Source organism: Poecilia formosa, unplaced genomic scaffold (genome assembly GCF_000485575.1).
Source record: "Poecilia formosa unplaced genomic scaffold, Poecilia_formosa-5.1.2 Scaffold28, whole genome shotgun sequence".
Lineage (NCBI taxonomy): Eukaryota > Metazoa > Chordata > Actinopteri > Cyprinodontiformes > Poeciliidae > Poecilia > Poecilia formosa.
In genome coordinates this window covers 878,143-898,056 of record NW_006799967.1, presented here as the reverse complement: position 1 = coordinate 898,056, position 19,914 = coordinate 878,143, and the positions used below count along the sequence as shown (strand labels likewise).

The 19,914-nt window shown below is 39.2% G+C and overlaps 1 protein-coding gene across 2 annotated transcripts in view; it reads left to right on the top strand.

Annotated features, from left to right (window-relative positions):
* The window catches only part of unc5da (unc-5 netrin receptor Da), a 215,192-nt gene that overhangs the window by 181,107 nt on the left and 14,171 nt on the right, over window positions 1-19,914 (top strand). For both annotated transcript variants that reach the window (XM_016669837.1, XM_016669836.1), the window contains exons 12-14: window positions 1,043-1,127; window positions 9,453-9,621; window positions 12,690-12,920. In XM_016669837.1, coding sequence (XP_016525323.1) covers window positions 1,043-1,127; window positions 9,453-9,621; window positions 12,690-12,920 — 485 coding nt within the window. The remainder of the gene's footprint in view (window positions 1-1,042; window positions 1,128-9,452; window positions 9,622-12,689; window positions 12,921-19,914) is intronic.

Below are 19,914 nucleotides of genomic sequence, written 5' to 3'. Positions count from 1 at the left end.
ACTTTCTATAGGCATTTCCTGAAATTCTCCTAAAAATGTAAGTCTGTGCTATGAATTGTTCATTCTGATGCATCAATATGCTACGGCTGAATGTATAGCATTCGTTTCCTGTTTAAAAACGACCATCCAACCCATTCTCAAGTCTTTCGTAGCTTCTAAAAGGGTTTCCTCCAGTACTTACTCTGTATTTAGCTCCATCCAAATGAACGCTGACCAGCTTACATGTCCCAGCTGATAAAAAGCATCAGCTCAACAGGTATGGCGTATACTGGCCCATTCAATAAATTAGAATATAATTTAAAAGTCCTTTTATCACAAGAAACATGCCATTTAAAATTAGGACATTATACCAAATCAATAAAATAAACTATCTTTAAAAAACAAAAAAATGTGGGTCTAACAAAAAAGCATGTTTACTTCCTACTTAAAGGTTTTTACTTTTAAAATGTACTTTTAATCTGACAAATGAGACTTATTGGGACAAATACTCTAATTTATTGAATATGACCACTTTTCCTTCCACTCTTTTGTTTTCTTCCATAAAATCAAATAAAATACATTAAGGTACTTTTTTCTAACTGCAGCAGCCTTGTGCTGTATATAGAACATCTTTAGCTAAATATATATGAATTACTGCCCCTAATTCAGTACTTGAAAACATATAATTAACACTACGAAGAAACGTGTGAACTTCTACGTAGTTGTGGCAAACATTAATCATTCTGTTCCTCCAGGAGCTTCATCCGCTCCCCAGACTGGTAGCAATTGGTTTACGATACCAAACAATGCTGCTGACGCTTTTGCGAGGACGTGTTTAAGAAAGATGCGGCGTGTAAGTGTGTCTGCTTGCGACAGAGGCAGTCTTGGCAGCGTTGGGTTTCACAAGGCCTCTGAGACTCTCTCCTGTCACCTCGTTCTGGGGCCGTCACCCCGCTGGCTGTCACCCTCGGTAAAGAGGCCTGACAGCTGAGCAGGTGTGTGCCACGTGTGTGCGCGGCCGGCTGCCTGCTGATCAGCTCTCGCGTGCCTTTTTTCTCTGCAGGTATCAGTCTGCTGGTGCCTCACGGGGGGATCGCGGAAGACACTACCTGGGAAATGTACATGAGCATCAACCAGGAGGACAGCAGGTGAGGGACTCTCACAGAGGCGGCGCCGTCTGCCTCTCAGGCTGCTTCCTTTTAATCTCTCAGCCCTTCCCCGTGCATATCTCATCCATCTTGCCGTGACGCCGTCTCCTTGTCTCGTTGCCAAACAAGAGCCTGGAACATACAAAGGCAACGACACACTCGCTCTCTTAAGAAGCACACAAAGTGACACGCAATGTACATATTCTGGCTTACAGATGCACATGTCCCCTCTCAGCTTGCCGTCTTTTGTCATCTTGCCGACTCCACAGGGGGAGGATGTGATGTGTCATAAATACATTGGAAGCCGTAGACGTATTGCATTACTGCCCTAAGCAACTCTCTCAGCGGAGGAAAACACACTTCATGACTACGGTAGTCTGTTTTCTATTTGCAGACATAGCTGTGACAGTATCTCTTTCCATCTCGACTGGTAAGAGATGCGTGTGCTGCGAACTCTGCAGTGTGAAGGCGATAACTGGTGTTTGGTCAGATGGATAGAGATTGGGTATGATGTGCTGCAGAATGCAGATGCAGCAGGAGAATGTAAGATTTTCACCAAGATGCGAGTCATGGAGAAAACGTCACGATAAGTAAGACCTGGTGGAGAAAGATCACAAACACAGACGTCCACCATGTTAGGTACACCTGTTTAATTACCTGTTAACACAAATAAAAGATCAAGGAGGGAGTAGCTACCCAATATGTTAATGTATCGAGGTGTGGTGAAGACAACTTGCTAGAGTTTAAACAATGCATGTTATTTACAGTGGACCCCCTGATATTAGCTAACAGGTAAAAGCTAAGATCTACAAATACTTGATACCCCCTTTAATAGACCTAAAACTGCTTTTAGTAACAAACCAAATATACCTTATATGTATTAATATTTACAGTACATTAATACTGTCTCTATTTATAGAGACGGTATTAATAAGCTAAAATCCACTATCTTCCTTATTTCTGCTTTTGGGGGGTACAGTCTATCAGTGCCCATAACTAAATAAATGCAGCTCCTGGATTGGCTGCCAGCCAGTAGCATCTCTAGTAGCATTGTGGTTAGGTGTTTCAGCGTCCCAAATTTCATTTTCTTTCAAAACTTTTAAGAGAAATCCAGAAATACTGAACCCCAAATAGGCGTGGATCAACTGTAAGAGATTACAAATGTGGTATGGCCGTGTCCTAAGATGTGCAGAGTACGGTCTTAAAATATTCAGTGAGTGTCAGTTGTGTGGTCAGAGAGAAGTAGGAAACTAGATTTCAGCTGATAGAAAGTCAACAGTAGTTCAAGTAACCACTTGTCACGCAGAATACCGTCTCTGAACGCACAACTTCTCAAACATTCAAGGACTCTGACTGAAGAAGAGGAAGAGCTACAATCTACACCTATTCGACAAATTTGGACAATGTCAGATTGGATTAACATCTTAAGAGTCTTGATTTCAGCTGAGATATTTAGACGTACAATCAGAATTTGGTGTAAACGACCATGAGGCACCACTTGGTGTTTATTAGTCCCCAAAAACATCCATAGAAACAGAGCAAACAGCCAAGTTTGCTCAAAAAGCTCTATGGATATGAACATTTTTGCAAGGCGCTGCGTCTGACACGTCTGATTGCTTGGCAACAGACCCTCAGAAGACATCTTACAAGCAGAAGTCAGCCTTATGACATGTTTCTGATTTAAAGCAGCCACTATCAAGATGTCAGCATGTCTGCGCGAACCGTTTCTCACAAGATGTTATCACACGGACATGAGTAGCTGCTTGTGCTTCTGAATGTGATTTGATTTCCAAAGCGAACCCAAATAGCAGTGGGCAGAGAAGTGACATTTGGCTCCATCTGAAATTCAGCCGTCATCTCGCTGCATTTCCACACACCCATTAGATGCCTGGGGTCACAGGGGAAAGGAAACGCATCCAAGGTCGAATAGATGCCGTGGCTCGGAGCACAGTTAGCAGGCTCGTTGCACACTTCTGTGCCTTAAGTCGCTCCCGTTCAGCCAAACTGTTGCCCTCCAAGCTGCTGCTTTGCTCTGATAAGCCTGATGCTGTTTACTTCTCTGGCTGTCATTTAAGTAGCTGCAGGATCCGTGCACCGCTGAGCTGTCAGTCACAGCCTATCTTCTGACAGCCGCACAGTCCAGGGGAGAAATTGGATCCTTTCTTCCCATTCAAACCTCGGTCATCTACATAAGACGTTGTTTTTCTTCTCAAAGAATAGGAATCGATCAGCTCCGGCTCAGTTTCAGGTGCTCAAAGGATCTTCCCCATGTCCTCCAGGCATCAAGAAGCTTTTTTTTTTTTTCCTTCTGCGTGTGAACTTTCTGAGCTCAGCAGGGGACACAAGGTTGCTGAAGGACGAAATCATGGCGTGTGGCAAAACGCGCCTAATATGATACGGCTCACAAAAGTGGATAAGTCGAGGGGGGCCTTTCTTGGTTGTGCACATAGAGAAAGTCTGTAGTGTCGAAACTTGGAATAAACCTGTCTCCGATTGGTTCCATTGGCTGGAGGTTGTTTTTAGCGAGTTTTACAAAGTTTCATTGCTAAAACTTTCCTTTTTACAACCGAACCCTAAAGTATACCTTCAGATTTTCTCTTTGGCTTCCCAGTGCAACATAATGGCCACCTCCAACACACATAAAGAGAAGAACTAAAGAGAGTTGTATTTTTTTTTTTCGAATCACATGAATGAAAGAGTCGTGAATATTTAATAAGTCCCTAAGCACTGCATTTGTTTCCTCTATACTCACAGAGAAATATCTATCTGATTAGCGTCTCGTGCCTCCCCCTCCCTCCACCCCCCATGTTCTTCAGTTTATCAGCAAATTTGTCTCTTTGGGACTGTGGAGCTTTTGGCTGAAAATCTCCCTTCTGCTAATGAGGGCAGCTCCAATTGGGCAGCGGCAGCGAGTGATCGAAACACAGCAAAGCTGTAAAAATAATCAATTAAAAGTGATTAAAAAACTTAGCAGAGCTGAGATTAGGCACAGGGGCATGATGGTGATTCTCTCCGGGGTTGTCACTACATCTTTTACTGCGCGCATTATCATAAGAGCCTTTGCTCATTTAAAAATATTGATTTCTCCAGATTGAATTCCCTTTTTTCACCTTGAGATGTTCCCAGACTGAGAGACCAGGCCACACGTTCTGAAAATGCCGAGTGCTTTACGAAGAGTTTCAAAGTGAGAAGCATTTATCGAAAATCTCCTCATCATGGTATAAAAATAGTTAAAGCAGAAGTTAAATCTTATCCCTGCTGTTAACCAGATTAGATTAAATGATTTATCTTAATCTGGCCACTACATTACTGTACCTTTAAGTGAAAAGTATCAACTAAATTATGCCTTTCGTCATTACAGCTATAGTTTTTAATGTCATTTTCTGGGATTTTGAGTAAACGACCAGCTAACCAAAAACTAGTACATAATTGTGGGTGAAAGTAAAAGACTTTGACATTCTTACAAAGGAATATTCTTTGAACTAAACTATCCCATTGTAGCTTGGGTAATGGAAATGCAGGAAAGCCACAGTCAACTGTCTCTATTGGTTTTCATGACCAACTCACAAAATAGGAGACTTTTGTTTGAAATAGTTGCATTAAAGAGGCAGAACAGAATCACAATCAGCCCCGACTGCATTGCCAGCCCACAGACTCACTGTGCCTGGCTGTTCATTTGACTTATTTAGTTATTTTACTTCAGAGTGGTCAACTTTCTATTATTAATATCTCAATTTGATATACAGAAAGGGCTCCCTTCTACATCTGTGCCCTCCGTCCTCCACGTATTTTCAGCTGTACATTTACTTCAGGTTAAAAAAGGTACAAGAGCAGTTTTACTGCACTGTACTTTTTTTTACTTTTGCTAATAGTAATGAACTGTTGCTACTCTTGCTTGAGTAAATTGATTGGGCATTTAAAGAAATAGACTTCAGAGATTGGAAACATTAGATTATTAGATTTCTGCAACATTTCCTTATGTTTATGCAAATCTCAGCATAATTACTCAGCATTTTCTATAAGTCACTGTTTACATCATAAGTGTAGCTGGTATGAAAACTTTTTGTGAGACATTGTATTTGTATTTCATATTAAGGCACTATTAAAAGAGAAAATATTGATGTGAAATAATTAGTGTTAATATGAAACGTTCCAAAGCTTTTCATGGTTCGAATGGAAGCTGCACTCAATCTGTACCGTTTTTTTTTTATTAACTTGTTGTTTCCTGCATAAAACACACAGCGGTATCATGCAGCAGACTTGTGTTCGGTATTAACATTTGACAAGTTAGTAATAAAATAAAGTGCTGTCAGCAGTTTTCACGGGGACTATTTGTTTGATAGAAAGGGCTGTCACACCACAGCTGTTCACATCCTGTTCTGTGGATTAAATCCAGACTCACAGAGACAAGAGAAGGATTTTTTTTTCCTTCCTTCCTTTTCCTTTTTTCCCCATTTGCCTCCATTGACAATTTGCCTGGTCCAATACAGACTGTGAGAAGTGTTCGCTTTAATTAAGGTCCCAATTCATAAGCCCATAAGCGTTGTAGCTTTATTTCAGAACATGATAGATAGCGTGTAAGGCATTGTCAGCAACACGTCTGACAAACTGCATCCTGCGAGGTTTTGTTTTATGCAGAAACGCAGCATGATGTTCATCTGCACACATGAGACCGTACTTAATCAGCAACTGAAATTGTAACCAACAATGACTGCAGTGATAGCTCTTTGTTCCCATAACCACAATCAGGGATGTTAAAGAATCATCTTTAATCTTTGTTCACAGACAGTCTGGCTAATTACCATAGTCTCAGCAGCAGGTAACCTTGGTTTCCTCTGAGCTGGGGGCTGATTAGCACAGAAGTGCAGCTGTACGGACAAGGTGCCGCCTGACTGAAAGTGTGAAATTACATTTGGACTGCAATTCTTTTCATTTTCTACTGTTGATTGGTAACAGCATAATGAAAAACAAAGCTTCTCACAGCGCTCTGAGTCAGAAGAATAACGGTGGTTAAAAAGTCCGAACGCAAACATGTTATCTGGTCTACGGGTGACGTATGCAGGGCTGGAAAACTGCACAGCTGCCAGCAGAACTTTGTCATTTTTATTCAGAAATATAATAAATTAGTGTTGAGACTTACTCACAAAAATCCTCCATCTGTTAAAAGTTGAATAGTTTTCATAACTCCTTCAGTTAGCATGTTTTAAAGAAGAGCACCCAGACATGGTGAAAGTTGCTGAAGGTGAATGCAAATGAGAGATTTAGTGTTGTATTAAGGCACTTGAATTTGAAAATGACAACAAGCATTGTCCAGACGAGGGAATATGCATTGCTTCTTTTGTAACTTTCATTTGATTTTCAGTCACTGCTGATATACAGCTCTGGAAAAAATGAAGTCACTGACCACTGAACCCCACTGAAAACCTCCTGGTTATTCCTTCAAATATTGATTTCTGAATTCTTCCTGAGTTAAAACATTAGTATTGTTGTTTATAAATGAATATGAACTTGTTTGCTTTGCGTTATTTGAGGTTTGAAAGCACTGCATCTTTTTTGTTATTATTTTTGTTAATTTTTTTTTTTTTTTTACAGAGATGCATATCTCTAAACAACATACTAATTTTTCCATGCATGTTTAAGGTTTTTTTCTTGTTTCCTATGTTTTGTCTTCTTGTGTTGGGTATGTAAACAACCATTTTAAGTGAATGTAAAGATAAAAATATGGAGTTTTTTGTGAAACATCAACTGTTGTCACAACATTGAGGTATGTTGATGCGTTCATGTTTTATAGATTGTGTGTGTTGACATCAGCAGTGTACAGTTTAGTCTATGTCACTTATTTCTTTTGTCTCATTTTCTTTTCTTGTTTTTTCACATTTAATTGTAACGTGGACGTCCAATCAAAGTTAAATGTTTCATACACTTTCTATTAGTGATCGCAGTCATTAATAACTTCTGGTCAAATTAATCTAAAAGGTCAGGCTGTTGTCTGCTGCAGCCACTTCAAGCATTAGGTATTCTATGATGATTTAATCTTAATAGTACAGACAGAGCTTCTGCATAATGTAGTATGAGATTAAGTAATGTTTTAAATAAGATGTCTTGGGCAAAAAAAATAACTTGGGTCACTATTTTAGGAAGGTGACTTTATGTCCAGAAACTCCTTGGCAGGCTGACTGAGCTGTAGATCAGAAATGTGTTTGGTTCAATATCGGTTGTATAAAAGGGCGAGGCAGGAGTGTTGTCGATATTACTTAAGGCTGCACGTCTTCCTACAACTTAAAATGCAAGACAAATGGAGAACGGAGTGGTAGTGGTTTCAGAATAATTACTGAACACCGATATTAGTTTAAATGTGATGGATAAAACACATAAAATCACAACCTATAAGGGTGATACTTTGCGTTCGTCCCCGCTGGTGTGTGATTTGACACACAGTCCACATTTGCGATGCATCTCTGCGCTCACGTTAGGGTCCGTTCGTGCCACAGTTATATTAATGATGCCGAGAAACACCCATGCTGCTGCAGCGACAACAGCACCAGCGTTGTGCCCTGCGTACGTGAGGTATCCAGCCAGGCCAGCTGCATGACTGATGGTGGTCCCATCGATTGCTCTCAGTCTTTAGGGCTTCCAGCCAAGTTTGGGCCCCTGGCCAAGAGCAGCTTGGCCCGGCTAATCTGTCACCAGGCTGGCCGGAGCAGCCTTCATAAGCTCCATCGACCCACAAAGCTTACACACTCCGGTCTAAAGCCTGTCCTCCCCACCCTCACTGTCCATTAGTCTTGGTGCTTTAATCTTCCTCTATCTGTGTGTCTGCACGTCAGCTAGTCAGAGATTGATTCATTATGGTTGTCCAGAGATTTGAGTTTACGGTGTTCATGTGGAAGTTTTACACTCCAAGTCCTAATTACACAGAGACCAGTAGGTAAAGATGTACAGTGCCTCATGAAAGCGTTCAGCTACGCTGTTTCACATTTCGTCGTGTTACAACCTTAAACGTTTTTATGTATTTTATTGGGACGTTACGTTAGAGGACGTTAGAGGCCAAAGGGAGGAAACTGACACCCAGTTTACAAAACTGCGTACAAAGTCAATAGTCAACACTTTGTTGGTAGAGAAAGCATGTCTCTACTTTCTCTGGACATCTAGAGACTGAAGTTTTTTCTTCACCCACTTGTAGTGAGAGTGGGTGGAGGGCATCTGTGAACATCAATTTCCAAGTCTTGCCACAGATTCTCCATTGAATTCAGGTTTTGACTCTGACTTGATCACTATTGCCCATCAACATTTCTGTTGTAGCTCCAACTGTATGTTTTATTGTCGCTCTCTTCCTGTTTCAAGTCGTTTGAACCCCAAATAAGTTTGTTCTTGTATTTAACCCTTTCTATCTTCCTATCAACTCTGACCAGCTTAATTGTCCTTGTTGAGTAAAATCACCCTGAATCCCCTAAATATGACAAAAGACAGGAAAAAGGCTACATTTGGCCACCTAAAGTCATCGTTTATGATGCCTTCATTTCGAATAATATCTGAAACTGAATTAAAACCTATTTTAGCTCAAAAGAGGTTTGTAATAATTTACATATCTTTAATAATTAAAGCCGGTAGGATGTGTCTCCTAGGAACAGCAACCGTGCACACACGGCGCCTCTGCGCTGTTCAAACCCAACATCGGTGAATGATCAACAATCTTTGACACCCATGATCCTTTTCATCTTAAAACATAAAAACTGAAAAGATACTCTTACTTTACTGGTTACACGTTTCTTTAAAAGGCTTTACTTTTTCTCGTCATCTGTAGAGACGCCGAAAGGGGAACGCCATGCTTCCTTTAATTTAACTTTTCCACTAAGGTTGACGGATTTTTATCAGTGTACTTAAAGGCAAACTGTGTTCAAAACAGTGATGTTTGACATAGGTGGCTGTGTTTAAGTGCTACAGAACTTATGGTGTGTAATTTCAATGTAACAGAAAATATAAACTACAGAGGAGGATAAAACAAATCTCCCAATTAAAGACAATGGACAAAGATATTCATGCTTTCATCACCTCTTATTTGGATTATTGCAAACCCTTGAAGGCTTTTCTTTACATTGTAAGACTTTACAGAATATTAAGCTGTGGCCTTATTTACTTGTACCCAGATTTCCATTTTTGTTAGAAATAGTCCAGTATCGTTTTCTTTTTTAGTTAAAATGTTTCCAGATCTTGTCTTAGGCACTTCTTGTTTAAAATATGTTGTTTATCACACACAGTGACTGAATTAATGCAGCACATTTGTTGAGAAAAGGCATAAAACTGCTGTATTTTACATGTGTGCAGCACTGTGCCGGAGGACGGGGCAGAGATCTTTTTGAGTCCTGCCGTCACATACGGCCCGCCAGGCCTCGACCTGTCCTGTCCAGTAGCCATGACTATAGCACACTGTGCAGAAGTTGCTGCTGACAACTGGACCATCAGGTTAAAGAGACAAATCCAGGACAAGTGGGAGGTGAGTGAACTCGTTTTATCCTCAAGTGAAAGTAAGCAGATTGAGATTTTCCCTCATCACTTCAACACTTAATGCCAAAGTATGTGCACGAAACTTTTAAAAGGGGAATATTATGTATTTTCAAGGCACATGGTGCCATTTTATTACACACTCAAGGAACTGTTGCCTTCAGTTGTTATAAGAAGGAGGTAGATATAAAAAATGACGTAAAAGAAATTTGGTGTCGCATTTTGATTCCTTGAAATTAGCCTCTGTCACTTTAAGAAACTTCTGCTCTTTCCAAAACTCCGCCTTCCACCCGTCATCACAACAATGCTCCTCATTATGCCGTTTACAATGGTTCTTAGGAGTGTTGAACCGAAAAATAGTTCACATGCTATCATCTCATAACATCATAGCATGGTGTAAATATAAAAGAATATATTTAATGTATTCAGCTGATACTTATTTTAAGGCTGGTACAATTAAAAATATAGTAATTAAAACTGTATCTCAAACTGTTTAACATCCAAAAGACTTGATAGAGTAAATGGTAGTAGTAACTTTTTACTAAAGATACAAATTCTCTTTTTTTTTACTTGAATAAATATATCTGATTTAGCTTTTATTTACAATTAATTTGTTTTTAATTTCTGAGTAATAAGTGCAAAAGAATGAAGAATTCTGTAAATGATACAGAGTAAAACAGGAGAACTATTTTGATTTAGGTTTTAATGAAAACGTATCTCACCTAGCTGCCAGAATATAAAAAAAATTAATTAAACAGAATTAAATATTCAAAACACTTAAAAAGCTAAATTGCACACCTCTCTCTCAAAGCTGTCCGTGAGTAGGCAAAAACCGAAAAAAAAAATTGTGAAGTGCACCTTTTAAAAGATGCAGGACCTCCCCTCCCTCGATGCATTAGAGTGTTATTTCCGTGATTGCCGAGCGACTTCCTTCGCACATCTAGCTCTTTTAATAAAATAATAGCTGTAAAAAAGTCCTTCAACTCTGCCCTTTGGAGTAGCAGCCTATCACAAGAGCACTCAGACACCTGCAATCGCTTCCACGCAGTCACCATTCTTCTCCCCGTGTTTTCTCTGCTCTTTTAATGTTTAAGTAACCTCATCGAAAGCCTTTGGAGACCTCATCAGGTCACAGTGACCTCAAAGCCAGACTCTCCCTGAACTGGGAGGGGTGGGGGGGCCGAAGGGGTGGGATGGATCTGTGACTTTGCCTACCTGGTCCTTTCACTCGGCGTGACATTTACACAGATGTAATTTGCCACAAGATGTGTTGCACAAAGAGGAAGCTATCAAAATACCCATTGCTGATGGGAGCTATACGCCGACGTAGAACGGGAGGGAGGGGAGGGAGGTCAGACACGGACAGGAAGACGGAGGTTAAGACAGGGAATATATTTTCCGAATGTAGCACCGTGGCCCATCTCTGTCATGGAGAATTAATGAGGCTTTTATCTCAGGAAGGGTGCTCACTCAAATCCTAATCTCTAAATTAGTGATATAATGAAAGATGAAGGTCTCTTTCCCATTCTGTCCTCTCTTTCCTTTGCCCTCACTTTTCTCTTTCACCCCGTCTGCCTCTAAGCGCCATTCCCATTTAAGCTTCCGCTTTTTTTTTTTTTTACACTTGTTTGACTCCATCATTTCTCCCCCAGCCGCCGTCGCCTGGTGGGGGGATGAGCTATATCATAGATATCCGTCATGTGTGCCGCTTCTCTAATGGGGCCCGGGTTGAAGCAGCTGTATGCCACAAAATCACTCAGCTTTTCTTTACTCGGCCATATGCAGAGGGGGCCGCCGGGTCGCAGGTACGTTAGGAGGTGATTCAGGGAGAACTTAGCACATGATGAGGAGCAATTGGCCACTGGAAACAACTGCCCCCTGCTAATCCGTTTGGTCTGTTACCAGCTCCCCCATCTGTTAAGAGAGATGCATCATTATTCATTTGCAAGTTGTTTTTTTTTTCCGTATAGCTTCTTATCCGAGGTTTTCTGGACGGTTTCCTAATGAATGATCTGTAAATGACACTAATGATATCGCTCATATTCCACATTTTAATGGTTTAGAGCAAAAAGAAATAAAAATAAAACTGCACACGTTGAGAAAGCACACTGATGCTGATACAACGCCTTGCAAGAGGATTTACATGGTACAACAGCAAATTGGAATTTTATGTGACAGACCGGCACAAGTTGTGCCAGACCCGGTCGATTAGAAAAACATTGTGATATGTGGATTTCGAAAGATATTGCAAATAAATAAATGCATCCAGCCCACCTGAGTCAATAATTTATAGAGACAGCGTTCCCTGCAAGTACAGACACAAGTCACTTGGGGTATGTACCCCTATTTAGGACTGAACTTTGACTAAGTCACTGTCCCATATGAGTATACGTTGATCTAAACCTTTCCATTGTAGCTTTGTGGCTGTAAGTTTAGCGTCGTCGTCCTATTTGAGAGTAAATGTTTGATCCAATCTGAAACTTTTAAACTCCATCCATCTTTCTATCACCTCTGACCAGCTAGCTTACATGGCTCTGCTAAAGAGAAGCATCCCCACATCATACTGCTGTCACCACCATGTTTCACTGAAGCTACAATGGGTTCAGAGTATGTAGACCGGAAACTTCAAGTTATGTCTCTCTGGACCAAACAATTGTTGAAGAGTTAATAGAGGAGCGGCATTGTGATGACTTCCTGAAGGCAGAGTTTCAGAAAGAGCAAGAGTTTCTTAAAGAGACAGAGGCTCAATTTCAAGGCGATAAATTAGGAAGTTGTTTATTTCAAGTCATCTTTGATATACTCAGCATTTTTATAACAACTGAAGGTAAGATAATTATTTGATTGTGCTGTAAAATGGCACTATGTAGCTGGAAAACACTTAGTAAAGTTACAAAATGTGGATTTAAAAAAAAGTCAAAGGTAAATCATTTGCTTAAGTAATCAAATGACTTGCAAAAAGAGTCACTGTTAAATTTCACTCAAATAAAAACCCTGCTTTTGAACAGCATTTCCTTCTGCTGCTATATCTAGCACTTATCTTATTTTCCTCTCCCACCAAAGGAAGTGATGTCAGTGGATGAGGAGAGCACGTCCTGCTACTGTCTGCTGGAGGCCCAGAGGTGCCATGTGCTGTTGGAGCAGCCGGGTCGTTACGCGCTGGTCGGGGAGGCGCTGAACCAGGAGGCTGCCAAGCGACTGCGGCTAGCCGTCTTTGGCAGCCCAGACCTGAGCAACTCGCTGGGCTTCACCCTCAGGGTGTACTGTGTGGACGACACTCCCTACGCTTTCCAGGTATCAGGGAACAAATGTAATATATCAAAGTTGTTGTTTTTTTAAATTTCCATACTGATTTCGTAAAATCTATATGTGAAGAATGGAGAAACTTATTTTTATAGTTTCTCTGTTTTTTTGCAAAGAAATTATTAAGGTTGAATATATGAAAAGCCCATTGATATTAGCTTGGAAGCTATCTTTTGTGAAGATATGCTTTGTGTGTTGTATTATTTTATCTGTTACTTTATATTTAGGGTTTCAGGTTAAAACAGAAGTAATTGGCTTACATGTTTCACCTCCTAAGTATAAATTAATTAAGCTTACACTTCCGTATGAATTTGTTCCACAACAATTATCACCTATCATTCTCATTCTGCAGCTTGTTCACATGCGTCAAAATACTTCTTACTGTCTCTGTTCTCATAAAACTTGATTGAGTTTATCAGAAAGCTGATCTCATTGACATATTTTCCAGCTTTAGTTGTCAAAATGAGAAAAGAGTCAAAAACTTTGATCAAAATGTGCTTCATGAAGGCTGTCTTTTTTTAATTGCAGCTACTTTAACAGGGCTACAGGGTTGACATTCCTTATTGGGAATATATTGACTCACCTGACATTATTGTCATTCACCTAAATTAAAGACAATTATGCTGTTAGTTTTTCTGTGCTGTGTGATGTTTGGAGAGAAACTTTAAAAATGTCAGATTACGGCTTTATTTCTCTGCTCCTCATCGTTGTACCAGCAAACCAACAGTCTTTGATATTGGAGGTGTTAGCCTTTTTTGCTGTGATAGCTTACCTTAAAGCAGTGATGGAGGTGTATATTAACACCAGAATCCTGCAAAGATAGATTTATGTAGGCATGACAACCAAACTACACAGTTATTTGTTTTTCCTTTTCGTGAGCATATACCTAAAAATATCTAAAGACATAAAGTGAGTTTTGTGAAAAATTATTTCACCTCTATGGAACATGTGTGTTCCTTTGATACATCTTTAAATAGTGACTAAGTTGAATCAGTAGGAAAAGGTTGTGTTGTTTTTTTTCACAATGAATCATCAGAGCTTTATGCGCACAGGAGCGCTCCTTATTCGTCAGTGAATAAATCAGAAAGTAGATCACAATATTGTTCGTTCAAGATTTAAGCCTTAAGCCTTCCAAAATGAGTAAATTCTTCATCAGAGAAGACTGAGCGCCTGCATAGAGTAATGTGATATAAAACATTGAGTCATTACTGAGACATTTAGATAATACTTGCATAACTTTGCATGAGTTGCATACATATGCAATATATGTAATTATTTATACTCAAAGTAGATTTACATAATTTGAAGTCATTTTTTAATGTATGAGTTAATGATTGGAGGTAATATTAACATTTTGTAGTAACTCAACCACAGTCCAGACTTTTATCTGATAGATCTTTATTAAATGGATAGAATTTGTGGAAGTAGATAAAAATTAGGGTCAAGAGCTTTGACCCTTAAAGCTTGGAGCTCATCACACAAATTCAACTCAAAATGCCAAAAAGCTGCTCAACAGTTAGGAAACGGCTCAGGTTGCTATAATCCCTTGCCAAAATTTTCCATTAATATGTGTGTAACTTTGTAATTAATATGTGTTTAACTTTCTTTTCACAACTTCTTTATTCCCTGATGAAGCGTCCGAGCTTTATGCACAGATGAGCGCTCCTTATCGGTCAGTGAATAAATCAGAAAGTAGATCGCAATTTCTTTATGCCGAACACATTTTGACCCGACACCTTTTTAATTAAATAAAAAAAGTATTTTTGTCTAAAATGGCTACAACTTTCACATTGTTTTTTTTTTTTGTCAGCTTTTGTCTCTCATTTCCTTCTATGCCCGACATTCTTGATTGAACAAAAGTTATTTAAAATCCAAATCCAACTTGGCAGCAGCCTGGCTTAGCTGGTGATCCGATGGCCTCTGCTGCAGCATTAGACTTGTAGGAAGGTAATGCTGAAGCATTATTTAGCTAAGGCAGCCTATATTGTTACATTACTGGAATGCAAAGGAGATATGCAATAGTGTTTTGCAGGAGGACAAGGAACAGAACTAGACATCATATCTTGCCGTGACAAAAATAGCTTGTTGTTTGTAAATGGGATGGCAGTCTTACAAGAAATAAGGAGAACCGAGACATTTTTCATCCTGAGCAAAGAACTCTCTAAGTGAAAAGCAGATGCCTTTATTGGCAACAAAGTCCAGGTGAGTAGAGAAAAAGAAGACAAAGTGAACGTGTAAAACAGTCACAGTGCCAAATAAAGCCAAGGAAAAGGGCCTCGCACCAAGGATTGTATCATGATGAGCTTGCAGGTCTGTCAAACAAAAAAATTATTAAATTCACTTACCTTGAGATTGTCAAATAAAGTGACAACTCTAGCAATCAAACAAAAGGTGCTAAGATTTAAATCTCCTATATCACCATAAGTTATAAAAAAAAATCTTGATACAATGCTATTAGGTGCTTTATACAAATAATAAAGAATTCCCTATAAGTTACAAAACGTTATGGCTGGGCTAGAGGGAGCTCTAATTTCACCATGAATTTCATATACCTGTGAAAATCCACGCAGTGCTGAATGTTTTCAACAAACTGCTTACTGTGGGTCTTAAAGCGCATTAGTTGTAAGACTAAAAGCAATGGCTCCCTGAAGATTTCTTGTGTAACATACAAGTTTATCAAATGGTATAAGGCTCCAGCAGTGTTGCGTGTGGAAGCAGCCTGTGCAGCGCTCCGTTGAAGATCCACTTGTTAAGTAACATTGCCACTGGGAGACGCTTGATGACGAGGAGACAAAGAAGGACTTTTAATTACAAAGACAACAGATGCTCCAGGGTTGCTTCCCTGCCCTTTATTTGCGCGGTTTAATTTGCTGTCTGTTAATTAAATGTGTTTCTGCAACACATTTCATCTGTAAAGCACTTGAACACGTTAAAATGAGGCACAACTCGACACACGAAGCGGGGGTTCACCGCCTTGTTCTTGAGTTTGGAGCTATGTGGAAACGCGGTTCTCATCCTTCCACCGCACAAAGAACACAAAAGTCCTTTTTTTTTTTTTTTCTTTTTTTCTTTTCTTTGAAACCGTTCTTTTCGGTCAGAGAGAAATTCTGCAGCAGCCATTGTACCATCTGAGCCCAACAAACAAAACGAGAGGTTTTTCTGAAACGGTCCCGTTAGTTGCCTCTCACTACCCACTTGTTCTGCATCAGTACTAGCTTCATTTGAGAGACAAAATTGCAAGTACTCAACGAGAAATTGGATGTAGGTGCCAAGAGTCAACTCACTCTACTTCTCCATCAGTGACACATGGTTATTTGGTCTCTTTGTGGTTTTTTTTTTCTGTTTTTCTTCCTTGCTTTTGTTTTCTTTTGTGCTTCATGCAATAATTTCCCCTGTGAGCTTGAAAATCGATAGGCAGCCTGCACGCTTGGCATTGTCTTCTTTTTTTTTTCCCAGAATTATCTGGAAAGTGCACTACACAATTGCACACATCCAGCATCGATAAAAAGTATATCGACAGTCAAAAAAAAAAAGAAAGTGCAGATTTTTTGTTGTTTTTTCCTTTTTGAGGGAGGTTTCTACCTGAGAAGAATTTTCATTGAAACACCTCACAGTCTCGGTTTATAGAAGTAAAGTGAAGTATTACAAATATGTATATTTTTCAGCTCTTAAATATTTTTTCCATTTTCATTCTGCTTGTTTCCAACAACACATAACACCATACAAGTCATTTCAGTGTGCTAATTGCATTGTTTTCTTCCAATATAGTGTAAGTGAATGGAAGCAGATGAAAGTCCCACTTTTTCTATTCTTGGTTAGTCCGTGTTATGCTTATGAATTTTAATTACCGTACAGTGAGAATGTTGACATCTTGTGAAAACCATACAGCAGATAACACAGTTTCTCACTCCAATTAAAGTCATTTTACAAAGTTTTCTACGATTTCCTTAAAATGTAATTTAAAGCTGTTACAGAAGCTGCTGCGTGTTAAAATCAACAGCTGTTAAATATTCATATGTAACCATAATGAATCTGCATCTCAGACGTCGTCCGATGGAAACTGCTCAAAAGTAAAGAAAAGAAAGCTACGGCTAATAAGTGAAACCATGAATGAAAGAAACGCGAAGAGAGACTCCATCCATTAGTTGTGCTGATGAAAAATGTATTTCTTATTTTAGCTCATAATAGACACTGTTTGTAAACCAAACTTTATAAACCAAAGAATTAATAGAAACACTTTAAATTGAATTTAAAAAAAAAGAGAAAGTATGCAGATACTAGTCTGGAAGGCTTGAACTTCAGGGAAGAATTTAATTTTCTGGACAGCAAACGTTAATGCAGAAACTGGCAGCACAAAAAATCAAAATGACGTTGATAGCCAAACTCCATTAGTACCTTCTGGTCCCTCTGATTCAGGACTTTGGGGTAACAAATGTCCCCATTTCCAAATGCGCTGATCAGCATTACTCAGAGCTCCTGGATTCCTCAAGCCTCCATGATGATAAGTTCCTGGTCGTTTGCGATGGAGACGCTCCCTCATCTGGTTTCAGCTGTGGCATTTTCTCTGTCAGTCCAAACAGTCCCAGCCAAAGACTGAGCCAGGCGGTCGCTCTAGTACTCGAGGGTCGGTGTCCAGAAACTTTTAGATGCATCCCCGGGGTCCAACACACTTGAGTCGAATGGCTAAATTACCTCCACAGTGTTCCTTTTAAATCATTTCAGAGACACAATCTGAAAGTCTCGAGGGCTGGGCTTTGACACCTGGTGTTTCAAGTCAATGACCAGAGCAGATAGAGTCTGGGAGCTTGAAGAATGCATCCATGAGATCCCCGAGTCACTGACTTGTGTCTCATGCAGGCAACTTACGGGAAGATTAATGACGGCCCTGTTTGTCCACTGCTGGTTGGACCTCATCAATCTTAGGCAACATCCAGTTGGTCGAACTGAGCTGAGTTCAGGTCCAAATCCTGCCGTCATCACTTCATGGTTGCTTGGCCTTGTTAGCTTAGCGATGGCGCTTACCGTCAAGGTGGGATGTGAGCCATTTCTTTTCTTTTTTCTTTTCCTTTTTTTTTTTTTTTTACAATAGTTAAAAGCGAAAGCGTCAGAAAGCTTTAAAGTATTGTTATTGTTAAAGTATTGCAGAGAGGATGCAAACCCACATCTGCACTATGCTGATCCAAACAGAATAACTGCATAATCTCCTGCTGACAGATACTAACTACTGGAGTCATATGTATTTTCTTTCCAGTGTATTATGAATAGATTATAGAAAATAACTTTAGGTCGGGTACAAATTGATGAATAGGCGCTGCTGTAAGCTCCTTTTCATACATAAAAATGCCAGACACCAAAAACCTAAAACTGCAAAGGTATGAAACATTAAATCAACTCAGTGATCATTACCCATATACTTATAGCAGTAAAAAAAATACATTGTTATGCTGTATGTACTTGTTTTATAATAATTGTTAGCCAACGTTTATCGTTTAACATGGATTATCCTTCGTTTACTGCACTGTAAACATTAGCTGTTAAAATGTCAGCTCATGCTCACATAGTCAGATAATTGATGGATCTTCACACCTGTTGAGAAACCCCAACATGGTTGACAGAAGGAACAAAATGAGGTATGAATGCTTGATCTGTGCTTTGAGGTAATTTTTCCTTTTGCTGCGGTTTTTGTCCATTGTTCTCCTCTCGGTGTGGCCTACTTTGTTCTCTGTCAGATTATTGTGTCCTCTTTTGGTTGTCATCCTGGGAAGCTTTTAATTACTGTCAACCTCTTTTGTTTTTTGGTTTGTTTTTTTTTGTTTGTTTGTTTTTTTTTGCTTGTCTGCCAAGAGAAGAACCTTTGTTTTTCTCTTTTATAGACAGTCCTTCAGTTTTTTTTGTTTTTTGTCCACCTGCCTCTAAGCTGGCATTTGGCTAATTTTTCATGCAGTAGACCTTTTTTCACTGCAGCTATTTTGTGTGGAAACAGAGGGCAAGCACCGACAATTTATTGAGGGCTGCTTTCCACACGGCTGCATTTCTCTCTTTAATTCTTAGATATTAAGTGAAATATTGTGCCCTTTATGCTGCTATGACTATAGAGATACTGATTACTTATTTTATGCAGATGTTTGAAATCATGCAGGCCTTAGTTTACTGCTGACATTTTTTACTTTTTTAATATAATTTGATCTTTTTTTAATATAGCAAGACCATCAAAAACACATTTTCAAGTACAAATTGATTGAATCACTTTTTCACACTCTTTTTCTCTCCTTGGTGTTTTACACACTTTTGTTTCCCAGCCAGTCATAAAAAATTCAAGCAAACATCGTTTGCTTGAATCATGTTTCTCTTTTATTATTTGACAACTTCTTTTAAAAATTTGATCTGGTTTTCAGCACAGAGCCATTTTAATTGTGTTCTGCAATAAGGTTATCTAACATTCATCTGTTCTGCTCAGAGTTTTATTTTTATATGAGAAATCTTTTCGTCTTTTTTGTCTGTGAAAATATCAGGAGGGAGCCGCATCACAGCCAAGAGAGAATTTCTCCACCCGCTCATTTTGACCAAATCTAGACTTTGAACTTAAGGACGGGTGCATTACTGTCAAAAATGAAAACTGGAAAAAAACTTGGGTGAAAATCTGAGAAGCTAAAGGAAGCCTTTGTGTTTTAGATGAACCATAGTTTGCCTTGGAAATAAAACAACAAAGTTTGTTGTTAATCCTTCTTCTGTCGACATTAGAAGACAGAAAAAACATCTACAGGTAAACCTGTAGAGTTTGTTCAAGTCTTTACCGTGTCAACACACTGTAACACTGTCAAATCTTTTCACTGTAAAGTTCCCTGAAAAATTTTTCAGGAAATTTTTCCCGTAAAACTTTTCTGGATTTTTTTATTTTCAATGAAAAGAAAAAAAGAAAAACATATTTTTGTTGTCTAGGCAACAAAATAATTGTTGGCTAAAACTGATTTTTCAGGAGAATAGC